Source organism: Pristiophorus japonicus, chromosome 7, assembly GCF_044704955.1.
Source record: "Pristiophorus japonicus isolate sPriJap1 chromosome 7, sPriJap1.hap1, whole genome shotgun sequence".
NCBI classification, from domain to species: domain Eukaryota; kingdom Metazoa; phylum Chordata; class Chondrichthyes; family Pristiophoridae; genus Pristiophorus; species Pristiophorus japonicus.
In genome coordinates, this window is record NC_091983.1 from 192,120,831 (window position 1) to 192,146,977 (window position 26,147).

Sequence of the window (26,147 nt, forward strand, 5' to 3'; positions counted from 1 at the left end):
TGTAATCCTATGTAAGTGGAATTGTGGCCTGATAAATCACAAAGTACGAAGTTATTATGGTCTCCATGTCTCTTGGGATAGAAATCGTATATGAGACGTCATGATGTACTCTGTTTATACAATATTTTAAAGATCAGGTAAAATGATTTAGTGATGCAATATATTCTACTGTGGTTCGGTCTCAAAACTAATTACTAAACTGTTGGGCGGTGTGATGTTAGAAAGTTTACATTTCAATAATGTTTTCAATCCACTGTTGTGCAGTGCAGTTTAAAAATATTTATATAATTCGGTTATTGGTTGAGACGGAGAGTAGGAATAAAAGATTAGTTCCTGATTGGCGGAATGTGACAAGGGGTGTTCCCCAGGAGTCTGCAAAGATATGCAAAACAGGACTGAGTTAAATGAACCATCTCGCCGAGATTCTGCCCTGTACTTGCAACTTAAAACTATGTACATGCCCTGAATCCATTTGCCAACATGTTGCTTTGAAACAGAGAGTGAAACAACAACAACAACTTGCATTTATATAGCACCTTTAACATAGTGAAACGTCCAAAGGCGCTTCAAGGGAGTAGTGAGAGATAAAAAAATTGACACCAAGCCGCATAAGTAGAAACTAGCGCAGGTAACCAAAAGCTTGGTCAAAGGTATGTTTTAAGGAGTGTCTTGAAAGAGGAAAGAGAGGAAGAGAGGCGGAGAGGTTTAGGCAAGCACTTCGCGAGCTTGGGGCCGAGGCAACAGAAGGCACGGTCACCGATGGTTGAGCGATTATAATCAGGGATGGTCAAGAGGGCAGAATTAAAGTGCAGACACCTCGGGGGATTGTGGGGCTGGAGGAGATTACAGAGATAGGGAGGGGTGAGGTCATGGAGGGATCTGAAAATAAGAATGAAAATTTTGAAATCGAGGTGTTGCTTAACCGGAAGCCAATGTAGGTCAGCGCACAGAGGGGTGATGGGTGAGCAGGACTTGGTGCGAGTTAGGACACAGGCAGCCAAGTTTTGGATCACCTCTAGTTTACATAGGGTAGAATGTGGAAGACCAGCCAGGAGTGCATTGGAATAGTCAAGACTAGCGCTACAATGGCATGGATGAGGGCTTCAGCAGCAGATGATCTGAGGCAAGGGCGGAGATGGGTGATGTTACGGAGGTGGAAATAGGCGGTTTTAGTTATGCTGCAGATATGTGGTGGAAAGCTCATTTTAGGGTCAAATATGACACCAAGGTTGCAAACAGTCTGGTTCAGCCTCAGACAGAAGTTGGGGAGAGGGGTGGAGTCAGTGGCTAGGGAACGCAGTTTGTGGCGGGGACCGAAAACAATGGCTTCAGTCTTCCCAATATTTAATTGGAGAAAATTTCTACTCATCCAGAGCTGAATGTCGGACAAGCAGTCTGACAATTTAGAGACCGTGAAGGGGTTGAGAGAAGTGGTGGAGAGGTAGAGCTGAGTGTCATCAGCATACATGTGGAAATTGACACTGTGTTTTCTGAATATCTCGCCAAGGGGCAGCATATAGATGAGAAATAGGAGGGGGCCAAGGTTAGATCCTTGGGGGACACCAGAGGTTACGATGTGGGGGCAAGAAGAGAAGCCATCGCAGGTGATTCTCTGGCTACGATTAGATAGATAAGAATGGAACCAGGCGAGTGCTGTCCCATCTAGCTGGACGACAGTGGAGAGGCGCTGGAGAAGGATAGAGTGGTTAATTGTGTCAAAGGCTGCAGACAAGTCAAGAAGGATGAGGAGGGATAGTTTGCCTTTGTCACAGTCACAAAGGATGTTATGTTTCGGTACTGTGGCAGGCGCGGAAACTGGATTGGAGGGATTCAAACATGGAATTGCGGGAAAAATGGACATGGATTTGGGAGACGACAAAATGTTCAAGGACTTGAGAGGAAAGGGAGATTGGAGATGGGGTGGTAGTTTGCAAGGACAGAGAGGTTCTCAGGTTGTTTTTTTTGAGAGGGGTGATGACGGCAGATTTGAGAGAGAGGGGGACAGTACCGGAGGAGAGAGAACCTTTAACAATATCAGCTAACATGGGAGCCAGAAAAGGAAGTTGGGTGGTCAGCAGTTTGGTGGGAATGGGATCAAAGGAGTGGGAAGTGGGTCTCATGGACAGGATGAGCTCAGAAAGGTCATGAGGGGAGATCGGAGAGAAACTGTGAGATCAGGGCTAAGGCAGGCGGCTTCCTTAGAGGAAGTTTGGCCCGGTGGGCGAGGGGAAGGAAGGGAAGAGGCAGAGGTGGTTGAATGGATGGTCTCAATCTTTGAGACAAAGAAGTCCATGAACTCCTCGCACTTATTGTCAGAGGTGAAACCAACATAAAACAGGGAGTAGTGTGCTCATTTCACAATTCTATACAGTAATCTACACATTGCATAACTATACATTCTACAGACAGTGGTACTGGATGGGACACTCCTACTAAGACCAGAGTCTCATGGTCGGGATCATGAGTTCCCACTCTCCCATCCAAGGATTGCATGTTATTTATTACTCCACTGTGTTAATAAATCCCAGTTTTGCAGTGTTCAGTTGCTTCCTCCTGCTGGAGAGAGAGACTGTATTGTGGGTGGACGCATAAGAACAAACTGGAAAGAGACCACTGGCAGCATTCATGGGGATAGTAAAAGATCTGTATTAAAACGGTGTCGTTTTAATGGGGCAGGGGGGTTCCAATTGTGCAAAGAACATTTGGAAACACCCACTTCCCTAAAGTTATTTTGCTAACCACAGTTCGGCAGAAGGCAGAAATAGACAGGAGAGGGGAGGGGAACAGAGTAAAACATAGGGAGAATTGAAAAAGTACATTTAAATTTGGACTAAATTTTGCCCGTTCATTGTCAATGGGTGGAAAATCTAGTTCTATCAAAAACCTTAGTTAAAAGACTGAAAGACAGAGAAAACATGATACGAGAGGAGATAAATATATATTACTACTACCGTTATATTGCAATGAAGGATGTGGCATTGGCTCTATTTTTGCAATGATGCAATGAGAGCCATGTTTTCACTGCCTGCTCACGTTATTGAGTAGGTACAGAAGGCGGAACTCCGCACATAGTACTCGAACTCATGCAAGGAGCGCTGCTCAATGCCTCCCAACTCCAGTATCATTTTAATGACCAAAAATAGATGACAGATAGTCAGTTAAAGCATTAAAATGTGAGTGGCAATTTGTCTCAAGTTTGAAACCTCTGCCCTTTTGACAGGCCTTTCCACCAGTTGTTTTTACTACTGCAACCAATGATATTCCTTCCCAGTATGAGATCACCTCTCACACATGATTTCTGATAGGAGGTTGTCTGGAAGCTCTTCTGCCAATAATCTGTGATCAGTCACTCTAAACGAGAACTGAAGAAAATCAGTTACTCAAGGCAGCCACATGAGCAGTAATAGGACAGTGAACCCAGGCTGTATCATAGACTGACTGTCCCCTGTGACTGGTATGATGGACATAGCATGCTACTTTTAGGTGTGAGGCAATGTCTCGAGTATGCAGTTGACTCATAACTGAAGACTCATGCCTAGGATTTGCCTTATGGGGTAGAGAGAAGGCGGAAAGAAAACCAACATAAAACAGTGAGAGAGGGAGAAATAAAACTAAAGGAAAAAAACAGTGGGAAAAAAAAGATTGCTTTAACAAAGAGTATAAAACAAATAATAATGCTTTATTTGTTTGTAAATTGGAAAACCTATTTCTATTAAATACCAACAATCATCTTCCACAATTGCTCTAAATATAACTGTTTTCAGGGATGGATTTTGTAAAGTGTACTGTCTTTAATCATGTCTGGGTTAAACTGTTCGCTTGCCAAGAGACAGGTGCACTTCAGTTCCAACCTTTTTTGCACACCCTTAGCTGAAAGTCAATGAACATTTTTTTTTAAAAAGACTAACAACTGCAATATTTTTCACCACAGTTATTGTTATTAGATTAGGGAAGCAGAATGCTACATTGTAACACAGCTGCAATGTTACATTAATGTTGCGTCTCTCCATTTCAGAGTTGGCTGTTTACTGGTATTTTACTTCTTGCAAATTTTTGGAAAATAAGTTTAAAACAGTCAAGAAGAAAAAAAAGAGCACTTCATTTTAATCTTCAATTAGAAATACAAATCCGTACAATGCTTTTTCAACACTTAGAGATATTTTTGATAGGTTCATATTGTAGTCATGTCATTTTCTCTTTTTGGTAATTTCAAAATTAAGGAAGGCTGAGGGACACCAATAATAAAAAATATGTGGAGTTAATTTTTAATCTTTAACAAAATCTGTTAATTCAGAAGACCATCCTCAAAAAGGGTTTGTTCTTTTCACCTTAATGCAAAGCTAACCTCGACTTTCGGCAGAGTAAACATGGTCGGGGAAATTTATTCTGTTTGCTATTTGTAGCAAATTCATAAACATGTTCTTTGTAAACAATAAATAGGAAAATCTTCCCCTGTAATCACCAATGTGTCTCGTTTAAATCAAATAAAGATAATAAACCTGTTTGTTCTCCTTGGCCATTCTATCAATGAAATACATAATACAAGGTGATACAGTGAAACATTTCTTTAATAAGTCACAGTAATCAAACAAAATCTAAAGACCTGAGCTCTATGTCATATTGAAAGCTTTTTTGTTTTTTTAGTTGTTGCAGAAACACAGTGGAACGGTTAAGGCCGACAGTCTCTGAAAATTAAAATACCCTGTTTCCTTAGTAACAAGTATGTGAGAGATCATTAATATGCACACACAGAATGGAGAAAAAATATTAAACAGATTTAACATAGTCAGTGCTAAGCCTGACAAAGCTCAAAGTCACTGTCCTCCCCTGCCGTATACTATTTTTTCAGATTCTTTGTGAACTGAAGTTACTGGGAAGCTATAACGAGTTTCTTGTTATTGCAGTTATTTATTTCATGCTGTATTAGAATTTCAGTTTTTGAACCTTTTTTTGGGGGGAGGAGAGGGGGATTTAATGTCCAACTCAATGCATTACAAGAAAGATTGGCTATTTAAGTGTTAAACAAACAATGTTAAGAACATTATAATAATAGCATTCAATCCCGATTGAGAACATTATATTTGCCATGAGCTATTATCATTTGACGAGTGACAATCAACAGATTACAATTTAGCAACATCCTCACCACAGTTTTCGAATCATCTGGGTCACCCCATGAAATCATATGTAATCCCTTGTGTAATCCATGCTAATCACAGAATACATCCTGATTTTACATAATTGGAAAAGTAATGAATAGGTCTTTACAAATTTTGAAACAAAATTTTGCAATAAATATTTACATTGTGTGTCTCAACACGACAGCAAATTTTGTCATTTCTGCTTTTCGTAAAAAGGAGATTGGAACTTGTAAGCTTAGGTGATGGCTCTTCCTGAGACATGTCTGCGTGACTTTACATACTTAGAGAATTTGCACATGCACAGTGCATCCCTCACACTACAGAGATAGCACAAAGCTACTGCTTTACCTTGCTTCCAGGCTTTGGTCCTCTCTTTTTGGGTATTTTCAGCGGTAAGACAGTTTTAGATGGAGCCGCCACAGCACTTTGCACGGCCAGTTTGAAAGCTGACTGAAGGAGCTCCTGTCTTCGCTTTCTTCCTGGTTTCCTTCCTCTTCGCCCTGGTGTATGCTCTGAAGCTACTTTCATTGCAGACTGCATTTCACTCTCTTCAGATTGTGGTGGTGAGGGAGTAGCAATGCTGTTCAGGATAGCAACTAACAGAACAGGTGACAAAACGAGAGAGAGGAATTTAAATGACAGTAAAAAAAATGATCTAAAAAATTCAGTGAATTTCGCAAATTTTTAGTAGTACGTTATAGATTTTTATTCTCTTATTCTTAGAGACATTCCTTTTGCCAGTTTAAACTATTTTATATATATTTAAATCGTCCAACAAACCAGCTTCATAATAATGTCACTACCTGTACATAACAACATAGGTCTTTAAATTACACATGGTAGAGTAGAATTTGCTTGTATTGCTCGATGTTACTAAACCACGACTTCTTAAACGAAGAATTACAACCATGCAGACAAACCATTCACTAGTTCTTAATACCTGGTTAGCTAGACTACAACATTAAACCTCTAAAGTAGCCGAGGCAGGAACACACTTATTGCACATGCACAATAAACTGGCAAAACCCATCTTTGCAATGCTTCTCCTTGTAAACTAAGACTCCAGCAGCCTAGTGTTCCAGCTGCAAACATCTCATTAAACTAATGCATTCAAGGCAGAGCAGAAACTCGATTTGCCATGGCTACAACAGTGAATTTCCATTACGATGACAGCTTAAACCACATCATGTCCGGAAACCAACCAACCCTGTGCTTTCAGAAGAAAAAAAAACATATTACATGCACAAAATGAAGTCTGCATACGGTATATCTTCCTTCCTCTCAATCAGCTCAACAAGAAAATATACTGTCAAGCGAGAAGGGAGAAAAAAAATGTATTCAACAAAAATGTCAAATAAATAAAACAAATTTAAAATACAACCCACAAAAATAAATCAAATATGTGGCTATGAATTAACACAAGCTAAAATGTTATGTATTCTGTATCCTTTTTCTCCTTATGACTTAAAGGTGGAATATTGTAGAATTCCAAATTATTGTTTTTTTCCCCAACTCTCTGCTATTGTTTCAACAACGTTTGCTGAAGCACGCTGTTTCATGGTACTTGAAACACAATGGTTCTCAATCAGGCATTTTTCTAGTGTTACTCTTTCAGGCTACCCTATTTGGACCTCCTCCACTGTTTCCATGGAAACCACACTGAAAATGTCAAGTCAGCACTCCACCGTCTGTCACTAACATAACTTGCCCTCCCATTCACATATGGGAAGCTGAATGTGTGGCAACACATTCTCGCAGGCTCACACAACAGTGGGCAGCGCTGCGGGTTAAACGAGCGACAAGATTCCCTCGAAGGTTCACAGAAAGTTATGAGTGAAGTGGCTTAGCCCGTCAGATCGTTGCATCAGAGTAACCAAAATAGACGAGGATCAACTTTTGTGAGGCAGCTGTTCTGCATGGGAAGAAAAATCATCAATGCTGACTTAATGTTGGCCTTGTGAACTTCAACAGTGACATTTTAAAGCTATAAATGACAATGCATATTTAACCACTCAGTGTTTTACATACAGAACGCTGCATTATCGGGAAAACAAGCCTGCAATTAAATTCAGTGATTCCGTTACATTGGAATCTAGAAATGTAATCTGTTTGAAATATCATTTGGCTGCACTCACCCCTCCCCCACTTGAATTATGCTATTTAATTAATATATAAAACCTTTACCTTTGTTTTTTTTAAATAAACAATGTAGTTTTATTACTATTATGCCCAGGCAGGTGGGCTGAGTTAATGTGACATAGGACCTCGGGAAGTACTGCTATCTTTTGAAACATGACCTGAAGTATACAGCATCCTGTGACAGCACTGTAGTGGTAAAAAGTTGTGCCTAGTTCCTCCCAATTTTTCACTTAATATCTTATGTCCTGAAGAACCCATGCTGGGGCTGCAGTTCCACTGGTCCGAAGGTGAGCTATGGAGGACTTCACAGCAGAGCCCAATCTCATGTTCAATCTCGCTGCACGTCTGGCATTTGCAGCCATTGCTGCAGGATAGCGATCAGGAGCAAGAACTCTGGCTTATGCTTTTCTCCTCCCTAGATCAGAGACAACTGCAATGCAGACAGCCACCTCGCCTGCCACAACCACAGGGGGGACCAGGAAGAATAAACACAGAATCACATCAGTCACACAATGTCAGCAAGGGGTTGCAAAGAGTAGCAGTACAGAATGATTAAATATAGGGAGATAAATGTTGGTCTCACTTCAGCTGTACTGTGTGCAGAGAGTATTCAAGTACAAGTGGCATATTTAGCAATTCAGTTGGAAGGGAAGACGATATAGGTGAAGGCACAGTGGTTGAGAGCATTCTAATCTCTCGCAGCAGGCAAAGAGGTTTTATTTGATGTACCTGCTGCCTCATCCATGTTACCTCCTTGTTCAGGTTCATTGCTCACCTCCTTGAGGTGCTCAATGTTCAGTCTATTGTATAGCAAACCACAATGATGCTTGGCACATTGGCCAGACTGTACTATAGAGAACCTTGAACTCTGTTAGAGCTCCTGAATCGCTGCGTCACCACACTAAGTGATGGCTTTCGTTGATGCACTCATTCGGGTATACCTGGTTTAGTTATACGCAAATGCTGTACAGGTGTCACAAACCCAGGGCCCAGCCTCGACTACCAAAGACCCAATTTAGCACATTATTGTCAGGGTAAAATAATGTAAGCATGGTGGATTGCCATAAAATAAAGACATTGTGATTAATGTCAGGAAAATGGGCATTCACCTACAGGATCCTGATCACAGACAAGTTGGATACTGATCACCTGAATCCCTTGCCATTTATGAAGCCTCCATTATTGTGAAAAGCTATCTCCACTGATTGGTGTAACCAGAGGGCATAAATTTAAGATCATCACCAAATTAACAAAGGGAGAGACCAAGAGAATTGTTACTACACAGGTAATTATTAGGACATGGAATCTCCCACTAGAAACAGTGATGGAAGCAGAATCAATAACAGCTTTTAAAAGGTAATTGGATAAATATTTGAAAACAGAAAGGTCTCTCAGAGAATGGGGAATGGGGGAGGAAATGGAAGCACTTTGAGAGCCAGAAATGGTGCAATGGGCCAAATGATCTCTTTCTATGCTCTTCTAGGATGTTATTGTATGTTGGAGCATGTAGGGCTGCATGTGTGCAATAAATGATTCCTGGACTTTGGTAAATCTTGCAATTTGGAAAAGACCCACGCACAGTCCCCTTATGATGTACCTGCATTCTTCCTCCTCTTCTTTATCCAAGTAAGACAAGCAAGAAAGTCCTACTAACATTCCTTCATGTACAACGTTTATAACAACAACAGAAAATCAGCAAAAGATGGGAAAAAAATTAAAATTGTAACTGCAAGTTGTTGGTTTTCTCTTTAAACTCCTTAGTATGGAAAACGAATCCAGCAACCTTTATGTGGGACAATCTTCAGTCTGCACACGTGTAAAACAAGTGACCACAGCAGCTGCGTACTTCTGGCTTAAAGACTGCAAAACGACATCACTTCCCCACACGATATTATAATCAAGCTGCAAACCTATCACTGGTGGGAGCTTCAGCCACCAGGAATTATCCCAACTGGAAATTTGTATCAGATGCCAAATGGATGGAAATCCAACATCATTGTTCATTTTCCACTGCATTATGCCTCATGTGTGCCAATTTACATAGAAACATAGAAAATAGGTGCAGTAGTAGGCCATTCGGCCTTTCGAGCCTGCACCACCATTCAATAAGATCATGCCTGATCATTCCCTCAGTGCCCCTTTCCTGTTTTCTCTCCATACCCATTGATCCCTTTAGCCGTAAGGACCATATCTAACTCCCTCTTGAATATATCCAATGAACTGGCATCAACAACTCTCTGCGGTAGGGAATTCCACAGGTTAAAAACTCTGAGTGAATAAGTTTCTCCTCATCTCAGTCCTAAATGGCTTACCCCTTATCCTAAGACAGTGTCCCCTGGTTCTGAACTTCTCCAACATCGGGAACATTCGACCTACATCTAACTTGTCCCGTCCCGTCAGAATATTGTATGTTTCTATGAGATCTCCTCTCATCCTTCTAAACTCCAATGTATAAAGGCCCAGTTGACACAGTCTCTCCTCATAGGTCAGTCTGGTTAACCTTCGCTGCACTCCCTCAATAGTAAGAACGTCCTTCCTCAGATTAGGAGACCAAAACTGAACACAATATTCCAGGTGAGGCCTCACCAAGGCCCTGTACAACTGCAATAAGACCTCCCTGCTCCTATACTCAAATCCCCTAGCTATGAAGGCCAACATACCATTTGTCTTCTTCACTGCCTGCTGTACCTGTATGCCAACTTTCAATGACTGATGAGCCATGACACCCAGGTCTCGTTGCACCTCCCCTTTTCCTAATCTGCCGCCATTCAGATAATATTCTGTCTTTGCGTTTTTGCCCCCAGAGTGGATAACCTCACATTTATCCACATTATACTGCATCTGCCATGCATTTGCCCACTCACCTAACCTGTCCAAGTCACCCTGCAGCCTCCTAGCGTCCCCCTCACAGCTCACACCGCCACCCAGTTTAGTGTCATCTGCAAACATGGAGATATTGCACTCAATTTCTTCATCCAAATCATTGATGTATATTGTAAATAGCTGGGGTCCCAGCACTGAGCCCTGCGGCACTCCACTAGTCACGACCTGCCATTCTGAAAAGGACCCGTTTATCCCGACTCTCTGCTTCCTGTCTGCCAACCAGTTCTCTATCCACGTCAATATATTACCACCAATACCATGTGCTTTGATTTTGCACACCAATCTCTTGTGTGAGACCTTGTCAAAAGCCTTTTGAAAGTCCAAATACACCACATCCATTGGTTCTCCCTTGTCCACTCTACTAGTTACATCCTCAAAAAATTTCAGAAGATTTGTCAAGCATGATTTCCCCTTCATAAATCCATGCTGACTTGGACCGATCCTATCACTGCTTTCCAAATGTGCTGCTATTTCATCCTTAATAATTGATTCTAACATTTTCCCCACTACTGATGTCAGGCTAACCGGTCTATAATTACCTGCTTTCTCTCTCCCTCCCTTTTTAAAAAGTGGTGTTACATTAGCTACCCTCCAGACCATAAGAACTGATCAAGAGTCGATAAACTGTTGGAAAATGATCACCAATGCATCCACTATTTCTAGGGCCACTTCTTTATGTACTCTGGGATGCAGACTATCAGGCCCCGGGGATTTATCGGCCTTCAATCCCATCAATTTCCCCAACACAATTTCCTGCCGAATAAGGATATCCTTCAGTTCCTTCTTCTCACTCGACCCTCGGTCACGTAGTACTTCCAGAAGGTTATTTGTGTCTTCCTTCGTGAAGACAGAACCAAAGTATTTGTTCAATTGGTCTGCCATTTCTTTGGCCCCCATTATAAATTCACATGAATCCGACTGCAAGGGAGCTACGTTTGACTTCACTAATCTTTTCCTCTTCACATATCTATAGAAGCTTTTGCAGTCAGTCTTTATGTTCCCGGCAAGTTTCTTCTCGTACTCATATGAGGCATAATGGAGTCTAAAATTGGCCCCCATGGTTTTTTTTGAGAAGAATTTTGATTTTGATTGATGGAGCCAGAAAGCTACTACAGTACTTTGAAGTAAGCACAACACACCACGGGAGAGCACAAGTTCAACCATCGAATTTCCTCACACAGTGAAATGTTGATCACACCTGGTGCATGGGAGGTGGAGGAAGGGTATTGAGTTTGGTCCATGTCTCCAGACAGAAGATAACATGGAGCTCGGAAAGGAGTTAATGACTTTGGTTCCATGTCCTGATAAACCATACTGCAGATTTAGGTAAGCGATTGAGTTTTGTGCTCCTCTCTTGATCGTGTGGGTTTTGTGGAAGGAGAAAATGCCAAATTTAACCCACACAGCCTGAGAGGAGAGTGTAGATCTGGGGAAGACTGATGGGTCTTAGTTTTGTCCATATCTCCTGACACAGGATAGCATATATATAGGTACTGGGGGAGAATTTATATTTTTAAAAGCAAAAATAAAGAGTAAATGGCACATCACATCGTCACTGGGACAAAATCCTGGAACTCCCTCCGTAACAGCACTGTGGGAGTACCTTCACCACACAGACTGCAGCGATTCAAAAGGCTGCTCACCACCATCTTCTGAAGGGCAATAAATGCTGGCCTTGCCAGCGATGCCCACATCCCATGAACTAATTAAAAAAAAATTTAAATCACAGTGTGAGCTGAAGATTGATTCAAGACTGTGATTGAGTTGGCTGGGGAAGGTGACAAGCAGACAATAGTTGTTTACCCATAGGAAAAGAGGGAGGTAGAATTGAAGAGTGCTTTTCCACGAGTCCTGTTCACAGTTCTTGAAGAGAGACATTGACGCATTTATTTTTGATAAGGAGTAAATAAGAAGCTATTTCCAGTGGCCGATGGGTCGGTAACCAGAGGACACAGATTTAAGGTAATCGGCAAAAGAACCAGAGGTGAGATGAGGAAAAAAGATTATGCAGTGAATTATAATGACCTGGAATGCACTGCCTAAAAGGGTGGTGGAAGCAGATTCAATAATAACTTTCAAAAGGGAATTGTATAAATACTTGAAAAGTAAAACTTTTCTGGGGCTTTAGGGAAAGAGCAGGGGAATGAGACTAATTGGATAGCTCTTTCAAAGAGCACAATGGACTGTATGGCCATCATTCTATGATTCTACAATTGCCAGAGGCCTGAAAGCAGGTCACCCATTCTACTAGGAAATAGTGCATGGACAGGGAAGATGTAAAAGAACAGATGAAAAACTAAATCAGAGTTGAACAAAAATCAACAGAATGAATGCAACATAACACAAGAAGACATTAGAAAATTTGCAGACTGGACAATTAAGTGGCAAATGAAGTTTAACGTAGAAAAAATATGAACATCAATTACACCTTAGAAAGTAAAAAACTGAATGGGGTAAAAGAGCAAAGATATCTTGGGATACAGGTGAGCAAATCATTAAAAGCAGCATCGCCAATCCGCAAAGTAACTACCAATCCTAACAAAGCACTGGGATTTATTTGCAGGGGTATAGATTTCAAAAGTAGTGACGTTATGTTAAACTTAAATAGGACCCTGGTCAGGCTGCACTTGGAGTACTGTGCACAGTTCTGGTCCCCATACTATAAAAAGGACATAGAAGGACTGGAGAAAGTGCAACAAAGATTTACAAGGATGGAACCAAAACCGAGGGATTACAGCTATCGGGAAAAGATTGAACAGGTTGAGGCTTTTTTCTTTAGAAAAGAGATTTAGAGGTGACCTGATGAAGGTCTTTAAAATGATGAATGGACTGGTCAGGGTAGATGTGGAGAGACTGTTTCCACTTTGGGAGAATTGAAATCTAGGGCCATAAATGCAAGAAATAAGGAGAAATTCCTTTACTCAGATTAGAATGTGCAACCCGCTACCACAGGAAGTGGTTGAGGTAAATAGCTTAGATGCTTTCAAAAGGAAACTAGACGAGTACATGAGAGAAAAGGGAATAGAAAGATATGTTGAAAGGCTGAGATGAGGCAGATGGACTGGAAGGAGACTCGTGGTGTATAAACACCAGCAGACCAGTTGGGCCAAATGCCGTGTTTCTGTGCTGTATATTGCATGTCATTCTATAGGAAAACTGGCCATGGTCAGTATTACAGGGGTGGGGAAGGCAGAAGTACTGATCTGGCCAAAGACCCACTGCCATTGTTGCAAAGAAGAAAATCTGCCAATTTGTACGTGAAGTGCTGTTATAAAGGCTAGTCCAGTCCTGCTTTATGCTATATGCTAGAAGAGAAAGATTCAAATCCTTCGGTTGTCTGAAATTTTAACTCCAGCTTCCCCAAAGGCTAGGTTACCAAGTACAGCACCATCAGGAGACAGGGGGCTCACTCTAGTGGAAGAAAGAGCAAATGTTCGGCATCAGGATACATATTTGCACCCTCCACCAGTTAGCAGCCTGCTTTTTTTCCTAAAAGATCACAAGATGATTACAGATGAGGAAGATCACTTGGCCAATCTTAATTCAACCACTCAGAGATCCTACATTTCCCCATTGTCGTATCCAATTGTTTCTCAAATGATTCCAAGGTTTTTGTCTCCACTACTCTATCTGGAAGTTTATTCCACAGGTTGATCATTCTCCGGGGTAGATATTGGCCCAGGATTTGCTAGGAGAATAAAGGCGAGTTTAATGCCGCTCTTTATTAGTGTAAATTGTCCTGCAATTTGTGGTGAGGAAGAGATATCCCGTGAGTTGCGAATCACCACAAATTGCTGGATGATTTGCGCCCCTCCGCCGATAGCCTCATGAAAATAAGAGCTCGCCCTCAACCTCCCCGTGAGTGTCAACAAATTGCTTCATTTGCACAGTAAATACTAAGTAAACTTACCACAGAAAATTAGGGCCAGTACTTAACTGTGTAAGCTCCCTTTTAATAACAAGATCATAGAAACATAGAAAATAGGTGCAGGAGTAGGCCATTCGGCCCTTCTAGCCTGCACCGCCATTCAATGAGTTCATGGCTGAACATGCAACTTCAGTACCCCATTCCTGCTTTCTCACCATACCCCTTGATTCCCCTAGTAGTAAGGACTTCATCTAACTCCTTTTTGAATATATTTAGTGAATTGGCCTCAACAACTTTCTGTGGTAGAGAATTCCACAGGTTCACCACTCTCTGGGTGAAGAAATTCCTCCTCATCTCGGTCCTAAATGGCTTCCCCCTTATCCTTAGACTGTGTCCCCTGGTTCTAGACTTCCCCAACATTGGGAACATTCTTCCTGCATCTAACCTGTCTAACCCCGTCAGAATTTTAAACGTTTCTATGAGGTCCCCTCTCATTCTTCTGAACTCCAGTGAATACAAGCCCAGTTGATCCAGTCTTTCTTGATAAGTCAGTCCCGCCATCCCGGGAATCAGTCTGGTGAACCTTCGCTGCACTCCCTCAATAGCAAGAATATCCTTCCTCAGGTTAGGAGACCAAAACTATACACAATACTCCAGGTGTGGCCTCACCAAGGCCCTGTACAATTGTAGCAACACCTCCCTGCCCTTGTACTCAAATCCCCTCGCTATGAAGGCCAACATGCCATTTGCTTTTTTAACTGCCTGCTGTACCTGCATGCCAACCTTCAATGACTGATGTACCATGACACCCAGGTCTCTTTGCACCTGCCCTTTTCCTAATCTGTCACCATTCAGATAATAGTCTGTCTCTCTGTTTTTACCACCAAAGTGGATAACCTCACATTTATCCACATTATACTTCATCTGCCATGCATTTGCCCACTCACCTAACCTATCCAAGTCGCTCTGCAGCCTCATAGAATCCTCCTTGCAGCTCACACTGCCACCCAACTTAGTGTCATCCGCAAATTTGGAGATACTACATTTAATCCCCTCGTCTAAATCATTAATGTACAGTGTAAACAGCTGGGGCCCCAGCACAGAACCTTGCGGTACCCCACTAGTCACTGCCTGCCATTCTGAAAAGTACCCATTTACTCCTACTCTTTGCTTCCTGTCTGACAACCAGTTCTCAATCCATGTCAGCAGACTACCCCCAATCCCATGTGCTTTAACTTTGCACATTAATCTCTTGTGTGGGACCTTGTCGAAAGCCTTCTGAAAGTCCAAATATACCACATCAACTGGTTCTCCCTTATCCACTCTACTGGAAACATCCTCAAAAAATTCCAGAAGATTTGTCAAGCATGATTTCCCTTTCACAAATCCATGCTGACTTGGACCTATCATATTACCTCTTTCCAAATGCACTGCTATGACATCCTTAATAATTGATTCCATCATTTTACCCACTACCGATGTCAGGCTGACCGGTCTGTAATTCCCTGTTTTCTCTCTCCCTCCTTTTTTAAAAAGTGGGGTTACATTGGCTACCCTCCACTCCATAGGAACTGATCCAGAGTCAATGGAATGTTGGAAAATGACTGTCAATGCATCCACTATTTCCAAGGCCACCTCCTTAAGTACTCTGGGATGCAGTCCATCAGGCCCTGGGGATTTATCGGCCTTCAATCCCATCAATTTCCCCAAACACAATTTCCCGACTAATAAGGATTTCCCTCAGTTACTCCTCCTTACTAGACCCTCCGACCCCTTTTATATCCGGAAGGTTGTTTGTGTCCTCCTCAGTGAATACCGAACCAAAGTACTTGTTCAATTGGTCCGCCATTTCTTTGTTCCCCGTTATGACTTCCCCTGATTCTGACTGCAGGGGACCTACGTTTGTCTTTACTAACCTTTTTCTCTTTACATATCTATAGAAACTTTTGCAATCCGTCTTAATGTTCCCTGCAAGCTTCTTCTCGTACTCTATTTTCCCTGCCCTAATCAAACCCTTTGTCCTCCTCTGCTGAGTTCTAAATTTCTCCCAGTCCCCGGGTTCTCTGCTATTTCTATCCAATTTGTATGCCACTTCCTTGGCTTTAATGCTATCCCTAATTTCCCTTGATAGCCACGGTTGAGCCACCTTCCCTTTTTTATTTTTACGACAGACAGGAATGTACAATTGTTGTAGTTCATCCATGCGGTCTCTAAATGTCTGCCATTGCCCATCCACAGTCAACCCCTTCAGTATCATTCGCCAATCTATCCTAGCCAATTCACACCTCATACCTTCAAAGTTACCCTTCTTTAAGTTCTGGACCATGGTCTCTGAATTAACTGTTTCATTCTCCATCCTAATGCAGAATTCCACCATATTATGGTCACTCTTCCCCAAGGGGCCTCGCACAATGAGATTGCTAATTAATCCTCTCTCATTACACAACACCCAGTCTAAGATGGCCTCCCCCCTAGTTGGTTCCTCGACATATTGGTCTAAAAAACTATCCCTTATGCACTCCAGGAAATCCTCCTCTACCGTATTGCTTCCAGTTTGGTTAACCCAATCTATATGCATATTAAAGTCACCCATTATAACTGCTGCACCTTTATTGCACGCACCCCTAATTTCATGTTTGATGCCCTCCCCAACATCACTACTACTGTTTGGAGGTCTGTACACAACTCCCACTAACTGTACCGCTCAACCTCTCCGGCCTAGAAAGGAAATAGTTGAAACTATGGAGTCTCATTCCTGCAGGTAGCAAATTGTTCATAGAGGTTTTTAAAAAAAATTTTAATACATTTTCTTACTTTTCCTTTGGCTCATTTTTTTCTCTTAACCCAATCTTAATTTCCTCTCTATTTCTCTTTCTATATCTAATTTGGTTCTAATCCACCCTATTTCCATCTCAGTTGTTCACTCTGTTTCTTTCCCCATTTTTAACACTTATTGGTTAAGGAGATAGACTGTTGGTCCCGTCATTAACAAGGCACTGTTGCCCTCGCCGCGCCGTTATCAGCTCACATTTCCAAAAATTTGTGGCGTAAAAAAATTGAGAGCAAAGGGGTGAGTAAAGAAATGGGGCACATCGCGAGGTGCCACGCTCCAGCAAATTCTGGGAAACTGTGTTTGTGCGATAGTGTAAGACGGGTGATTGCAAGTCAAGCGGCCCATTTATATCTCTCCCAATTTTTGCCATTGTCCTTCCTAGGTTGGCATCATCTGCACATTTGACCACTATGCATTGAGTTTCTGAATTCAAGTCAGTTATGTAAATTATGGTCCCACCTCCAAGCCCTGAGGTAGTTCATTCAGCACTTCCTCCTACTCTGATAGAACACCTTTTCCTACCCTCCAACCAGTTTCTTATCCACTGTTAACCCAGAATCCAAACATCATTGAGTTTAATTAATACCTTTCATGTAGAACTTTATCGAAAGCTTTTTGTAAGTCGAGGTAGACCACATCAAATAACTTCCCCCAGTCCACTCGGGTTGTCAATGAGGAGGTTAATCAGGTAGGTTCACCCCTTCTCAATCTATGCTGACTGCAAAAACTAGGTTACAGTTGCACAGATGATCCTTGACCTTACTCTTGAAAATGATTTCCATTATTTTACGTGAAATGGAAGTAATACTGTTTATCAATTACTGGTCTGTGGACAATATTGGTAAGCCAATATTTTGTGCCCGTCCCTAGTTTCCCTGAGGACATCGAGTCAACACATATGGTGGGACTGGATTCACATGCAGACCAAACTGGGTAGTAATAGCAGCCTTCACATTCGTGAACCAGTTGAATTTTTATTCTTTTCATGGTTATTTATTGGTGCTAGACCATTGTGTTCATTAGATTCAATTTCACAACTTTCGATGGTGGGATTTGAATTCACAACTCCTGGGTTGTTGGTTCAATACCAGAACCATTAGGTTACCAAACTCTTATCAGCCCACAGTACCAGAAGGACAGAAAATGGGCTTGGTATTTCTAGGAATTTGCGCCCAAAAATGCATGAAATTGAAGCAGAGAGACAATTTCCAGCATAAAAGTTTCAGAAAATTCAGGCGTGTGTTATGCACGCACTTACGGAAATTCCTTGATCTTTTACGGCCATTCATCGAGTCCTGCGCAAAGATGCATTATAATGGTTCCACTCCTGTGATAGAGTGGCAAGCGTGAATTTCCTACAAGTACATTGACACAAAACGGGTGTAAAATTACGCCCAGAATTTTAGGCGCAGTCGGAAACAAAATCATATTTCTAGAGTTTTATTGCAATTTTTTTAAATTTATCCTCAGAGACCTGCACTGTATTTTCTGTTTCTTTGAATATATTTTTATGGCATTAGCAGGAGCTATAATTTGGAAAGCTTCCATGATTGCATTTTGTTAAAATTGCTGTGCCTAATGTGCATAAATGATGGTAAGATGGCTTCAAACTTTAATTTTCATACTTAAGGAAGGAACATATGGTGTGAGCTCCACGATCTCCTTGGGCCCATGATTGTTTATGCTGATTTCCGCTTGATTATGCAAATTTTTTATGTTCCGGCATATGCTAATAAGATTGGCAGGATTAACAGGTGTAAATTACTGTCAGCAAAATATGAGTAACAAGGGGCGTAAATGTCTGCGTAACTTGCTGATTATGCCCCCACACAAAATTCCAGGCAATGGTGTTTTCTTTAAATAAAGCTCTATCTATTGTTTGTTCTCTTAGGTTTTGCACAATTGGTTCTCATAGCTTATGGTGTCACCTGTACTGTTTAATTCAACTGTTGCCTTGTACATGATTGCTGGAAGACATATTTTATCCCACGCAGAATGGCATTTTACTCCCTGAGATTTCTTACAATAAGTTTTCAGTATTTTTTTCATCTAACCCATTAACCCAATCAAGTGTTTGAACTGAATAACTCAAGAAAGAAAATGAATCAACAGACCCTGCTGCTGGTAAAGTGTAAAAGAGTTGCATTTCTTTACATCTTTCTTAAACCTATCAGGGTAATTGTTAATGTGGATTTAAAACATAACTAATAGAGGGAGTAATGTAGTTAACACACTCATGATTCAAGCCTAGTTTCCTGCCTCATCGGGTCTTATCTTTAACTCACTGTGTGAACCAACATGGTTTGAAACTGTACAGAATAACACCCAGTTTCAGAAGACCTTGACAAGTGACCAAACAACCAACTCGAGCATCTGGTAGGCAGCCAAAAACACATTGGTATTTACAACAGGTTCAATGTTTGCAGACTCAATAGTGGGAAGTGAAACTTGAATGTGTGAACAAATTTAACAATTACGCATCCATACAGAAAAATCAGCCACTAAACTATTTTCAGGCAAATTGAATTGTTTTGTGGGGAGGGGGAGGGTGATGGAGATACAAGCCTATAGCTTTAATATTTATTCTGTGTGCAAATGCTTTCAATGTGATCTCTGAGCGCAGTTTTTAAAACTGCCTAGTATTAAGGAATTATTTCAACTTGTACACGTTTACTCATGTTTATTGGTCTGAAGTGTAGGTCTTTAAAAAAATTAATATGTACCATCATTGTAAATAGTGTCACATTCTGTTCTTATTTAATCCTCTGCTCCCATAATTTTCCAGGAAAAAAATCTTTAAGAATGTTTCTTACCCGTTGGTTTGATAAATAAATCAAGATATCTGAGCAACTCTTTTGTAACCAGCATTCAGCTGCAACAGCAGCCTTCTGCACTCTGCCAGATTGGACGTCAAAGAACTGAAGCATAAAAACTTGCTTAGAGCTTTCTAAACAGCCTTGTTCTTTAATTACATAACTGTTATGCAGGAACATGGGTTTGCATTAATGCAGTAAGTTCAGGAGGCTGCCTTTGATGCTGTAAACCAAGAGCAGGCCGGCGTTACGTATACACATGCCACATTTTCATCTCTGTTAACTTTGGCAAAGACAAAGCAACAAAATGAGTAGAAAGCAGTAATGAACTTTTTATTTGTAACACTACTCTGTCTTACTCTCATCCTAAAACGCATGGGAGAAAAACCTTTTTGCTTGTTAAGACACATCTCGTGCTTATTAAAAGCCAATCAAGGGTAAACCCATGGATTATTAAATGGGGAAGAAGGAAATAAGCAAAATAAAAGTCAGTCCTGAATAATGATTCACATCAACACATGCATCCCAGAAAGTATCCGTGACGCTTTCAAATGTGGCACAACTCTTTGAAATGGGGCTGAAATTCTGGCCTCCCCGGGTCCGTACCGAATGTGTACAGACCCGGGAAGGCATCGCAAAAGCCGTTTTTTAGTGCACAATGCGCACGCGCCGAAAACCAGCTTTTCCGATCGGTCAAGTTTCTGGCTTGACAGATCCAACGCATCTCGGCAGCAAGGACATTCGCATGGGCAAGATTGCGGTATTTGCCCATCTCTTGCCCAGCGAATGTCCTTAAAACTATTGAAGAGTTTTAAAACATATCAAAAATATAGAAAGATAAAATTTAAACTACATATTTATGTTAAAAACACTGCCCACTCCGGTAATTTTATTTTAAAACATAATTAAAACTTTTCTTTTTAAATCGGCAAATATTTTTTTTCGAAAACATTTCTATCAACTTTCATTTCTATAATGTATTTATGTGAGATGTTTAAAAAAAATTTTTATGTAGTATTTGGGTGTTTGGGGTGTTTCTCATTCATAGTAATAGGAGTTTCAGACTTACGAAACTCCTATTATTACGAATGAGAAAATACTTTACTGTGATTGGGTGTCCAGGCCCACGTGACTCCTGCGGACGTCCCAACGTGAATGCGCTCCGTTGCGCAAGAAGAGGAGGCCTCGAGTCCGGAATCTCTGATGACCAAAAGGTAGGTGCGCATCTTTTCTCCTATTTTTAGTCGAACGCCCGTGGGAAGAAGAAACCGGGATTTCAGGCCCGAGAATGATAGAAGTCTGGCTCCTCAAAAATACATGGTAGGTGCTGTAACCATAGCTGTAGGCCACTCTGGCAACTCCATACCACAGCAGAGAATAGATATAACAAGCCACATGGGTGAATCGAGTACCTGGCTGAGCAAATATATGGGGTGCTAAAACAATGTAAACTTGTTGGGGGAGGCCTTAAAATATGTGCCAAAGCAGTCAATAGTATTATAATAATATGCTGGATTTAATTGCTATGAACAGAGACCTCACCAAGGGCTTGAATGAGGAGCAGTAGCAAACCATGGAAGGCAAGGATGATGATGCTGCATAAAGACATCAGCGTCGAGCAGTCACTGCATCCAGCGACTCTGGTGTGTGAGGGTCTCATCGCCCAGTTCTTCTGGTAAACCGTGCTCTCACTTTCTATTGGAATCATGCTAGTTTCTTTGCCTGTTTAACTCTTCCTCAGAGCTACATTTATTCTATTTGCGGATAATGATTTCTTTTGTGCACAATGTCAGACTGCATGATATATTAACAATTAAATGATTGTATTCACTATTTCAGTGCGCATGGTGTGCATGTTCAATGTGTTTTTTCCTCTTGTGTTCTCCCATTATGATTTATGAAATTCTCTGCATAAACCTGGTTGATGTGCCTTATTCTCAAGTGCTTCCCTAGCTGATGGAGAAGCAATGATGGTGTGCTACACGGCAAACAGAAGGTCACCAAATTGTAGTTCTGACTAACATTGCTATAGCGTCTGGAGTTTCTTTTGCTGTAGTCAGCGGGAAATCATTGCTTTTGGATGTGGTGCCTATGATCACTGGTGCAAGGATAAGTCTTGGCATAGAACTGCTGTTGATGTGTGTGCAGCCCCTGCATTGAGAACATAGCTTGACAAGGCCCATTGATCTGTGTGAGCACAAAACACTTGGCATCTCTGAGGTCTCTCAATCTCTCCCTCGGGGCTGACTATAACTATTTTCCAAGCAACTTGAAGCTGGGCTGTACAGTTTCTTGGAGTTTGGAACCAAAATACGCACAGCAACAGTGGAAGCATTCACGAGAGATGTTCCTACCACTGTGTCTATGGCCCATATTACTGAAGGCACCACCAGTGTTGCTCTCTGCTCAATGACAGACTGCAGTTCGTCAAAAAATAGTCAGACCTGGCACCAATGTTCTCTTTAAACTGTGCGACCGCGCAGTGCTGTAGAGGTCCCACGCAGCCGGTGAGCCAGCTTTTATATTGAACAAAACGCACATGCGTGGAATTTTGAATGGGCTGCACAACCAAAAATAAAATTAGAGGGAACATTGCCTGGCACTGCCATGTGTCTGGAGTCAACCAATTGCTCAACACAATCTATGTGTTGTAACATCCTCCATTAGAAAGCAGGTCCACTAAGTCTACATGCCCAGAGGGGTGGTTGGCACACTGGACCTCTGCTCTGCTCACTTTTCTGCCACCCCTTCCTCACCAGTATCCTTTGCGTCATGTATGTATGCTTGGGGTTACTAGCCACCAGGTGGCGCCACTGTTGGAGGTCATTGGGCTGTACGCACATATGTGCGGCCCAGGTGTAAAAGGCAAACCATCATGTAATGTAATCACTTTGGGCCCTAATAAGGCAGAGCCAGGTTTGTACCTGTGTTAGTTTACAGTATTCAGTCTATCGAGTTATTGCTTACATAACATTTGGTGACGAGGTAACTTAAGAACCTTCGCGTGCAAAAATGAGCACAATTGGAATTCTGGAGAGATTCGTGGAGGGAGAGGACTGGGTAGATTTTGTAGCTCGCCTGGACCAGTACTTTGTGGCCAACAAAATGGGAGGAACCCACTGACACATTTAGGCGCAGGGCGGTCTTCATCACGGTTTGTGGTCTGAAAATCTATGGACTCAAAGAATCTTCTCTCACCTGCAAGTCCAATGGACAAGGACGATGAGGAATTGTGTGCTCTGGTACGTGACCATCTCAAACCAGAAGGCAGCATCATCATCTCACGATATCGATTCTACACGCACGTTCATTCTGAGGGCCAGGATGTGTCGGAATTCGTTGCCGATCCAAGACGTCTAGCTGAACCGTGTAAATTCAAAAACGCGTTGGGAGACATGCTGCGGGACTTCTTTGTAATCGGCATCAACCCAGGAGGTGATCCTGCGTAAGCTACTGGCGAAGACGCTGGATTTGAGCAAGGCCATCACGATTGCCCAGGCATGCATGACGATGGACAAAAACTTAAAGCAGATATCATCAAAAAATCGGAACTCAGCAGACACTGTAAACAAGATTGTATTGTCGTTTGGCAAAGCTGCATATGGCAGGGTCTACTCGACTGCATATGTGAAATCTGTGGCTGCCCAAAGTGCGCCAACGGGAATGAATCCGATTTCACCGTGTTGGCGTTGTGGGGGCAATCATCGGCCTCATCAGTGTCGATTTAAACAGTACATTTGTAAATGCTGTTCAAGACTGGGGCATCTCCAGCGCATGTGTCCGCAAATGAGCAAGCGTGCTGCGACACACCATGTGGAGGATGATGACCAGTATAGCGCGGATCCGAATATGCAATCCGAGATACCAAAGGAGGAAGTGCATGGACTGTATTCGTTCTGAACAAAGAGCCAACCGATAATGATTTATGTGAAACAACGGTGTGCCGGTACCGATGGAATTGGACACGGGTGTGAGTCAATCAATAATGAGCCAGAGGACATTCGACAAGCTGTGGGATACTAAGGCTGTAAGACCTAAGCTGAGTCCAGTCAATGCCAAGTTGCGTACCTACACTAAAGAATTCATAACGCTAATTGGCAGTGCGGTAGTCAAGGTGTTGTATGATGGTGCGGTTCATTATTTACCATTATGGATTGTTCCAGGCAATGATCCAACGCTGTTCGGCAGGAATTGGCAAGAAAAAATCAAATGGAATTGGAACGATATCAAAGCGTGTTGTCAGAGGATGATACTCCATGTGCTGAAGTACTGAGCAAGTTCCCCTCGCTGTTTGAACCAGGCATCGGCAATTTCACGGGAGCCAAGGTGCAGATCCACGTGGACTCGGATGCAAGACCCGTCCATCATAAAGCTCGGGCGGCTCCGTACATGATGAGGGAGAAGGTCGAAATCGAACTGGACAGACTCCAGCGTGAAAGGGTCATATCACCGGTCGAATTTAACGAATGGGCCAGCCCCATTGTTCCTGTGTTGAAGAGTGATGGCACTGTCAGGATTTGTGGAGACTACAAGGTTACAATCAACCGAGTTTCGAAACAGGATCAATATCCATTACTGAAGGCTGATGACCTGTTTGCAACGCTAGCCAGGGGGAAGTCGTTCACTAAACTGAATCTGATGTCAGCCTACATGACACAGGAGCTGGTCGAGACATTGAAGAAACTTACGTGCATCAACACTCATAAAGGACTGTTTATCTACAACAGGTGTCCTTTCGGAATTCACTCGGCTGCAGCCATAGTTCAGAGGAACATGGAGAGTGTACTGAAGTCCATCCCTAGGACCGTCGTGTTCCAAGATGACATCCTGGTCACAGGTCATGACACCGCCGAACATCTGAACAATCTGGAAGAGGTTCTACTTCGTCTGGACAAAGTGGGACTCAGACTGAAACGTTCGAAGTGCGCCTTAATGGCACCGGAAGTCGAATTCTTGGGGAGAAAAATTGCTGCTGACGACATCAGGCCTACGGTCTCGAAAACCAAGGCCATCAAAAATGTAGCCAAGCCTCAGAATGTGATGGAGCTGCGTTCGTTCCTTGGTCTACTCAACTACTTCGATAATTTCCCACCTAGATTGAGCACTTCATTAGAGCCACTACACATGCTGCTCAGAAAAGGCGACAACTGGGTTTGGGGTGCGTCTCAAGATAGAGCTTTTGAGAAAGCTACTAATCTGCTTTGCTCTAACAAGCTGCTGGTACTTTATGATCCATAAGCGTCTAGTATTGGCCTGTGATGCTTCGTCATATGGAGTTGGTTGCGTGCTCCAACAAGTTAATGAGTTGGGTAAATTGACTGTTGCGTATGCTTCTAAAAGTTTGTCAAAGGTGGAAAGCGCCTACAGCATGATAGAAAAAGCAGCATTAGCCTGTGTGTATGGGGTTAAAAAGATGCATCAGTACCTGTTTGGTCTTCAGTTTGAACTGGAAACAGATCATAAGCCATTTATTTCATTGTTTTCGGAAAACAAAAGGTATCAATACCAATGTATCGTCCCACATCCAGAGGTGGGCGCTGACATTATCTGCCTATGATTATGTCATTCGCCATATACCTGGCACTGAGAATTGTGCCAATGCACTGAGCCGTCTGCCATTGCCCACACCGGAGGTGGAAACGCTACAACCTGCAGACCTACTGTTAGTTATGGATGCTTTTGAAAGTGAAGGAACCCCTGTCACGGCTCAACAAGTGAAGACCTGGACCAGCCAGGACCCGATATTATCGGTTGTGAAACGTTGTGTCCTTAGTGGTGATTGGTCTGCCATTCCCAAGCAAATGGGTGATGAGACCAAACCTTACAACCGTCGCAAAGACGAACTATCCAGTCAGTCAGATTGTTTACTGTGGGGTAATCGTGTTGTTATGCCTAAGAAAGGCAGAGAGAAATTTGTACATGATCTACATAGCACTCATCCCAGTACTGTCATGATGAAAGCCATTGCCACTCATGTATGGTGGCCTTGAATTGACTCTGATCTGGAATCATGTGTGCATCAGTGCAACACTTACATGCAGCTAAGTAAAGCACCAGCGGAATCGCCGCTGAGTCTGTGGTCGTGGCCATCTAAACCATGGTCCAGGATCCACATCGACTTTGCAAGTCCCTTCCTGGGAAAGATGTTTTTAGTTGTGGTGGATGCATATCCCAAGTGGATAGAGTGTATAATCATGTCATCCAGTACATCCACAGCTACCATTGAGAGCCTTCGTGTCAAGTTTGCCACTCATGGCCTGCCCGACATCGTTGTAAGCGACAACAGACCTTGCTTCACTAGTCTGGAGTTTCAAGAGTTCATGAAACTCAATGGCATCAAACATGTGAGATCAGCACCATTCAAACCCACATCTAATGGTCAAGCAGAGAGTGCTGTCCAAACCATCAAGCAGAGTATGAAACGTGTAACTCAAGGTTCACAGCAAACTCGCTTGTCATGCATATTGTTT

General features: G+C 42.3%; 1 protein-coding gene across 1 annotated transcript in view; it reads right to left on the bottom strand.

Annotated features, from left to right (window-relative positions):
- The window catches only part of scml4 (Scm polycomb group protein like 4), a 218,495-nt gene that overhangs the window by 153,380 nt on the left and 38,968 nt on the right, over positions 1 to 26,147 (bottom strand). Inside the window, exon 5 of the mRNA XM_070884244.1 lies at positions 5,490 to 5,824. Within this exon, the coding sequence (XP_070740345.1) occupies positions 5,490 to 5,824 (335 nt within the window). The remainder of the gene's footprint in view (positions 1 to 5,489; positions 5,825 to 26,147) is intronic.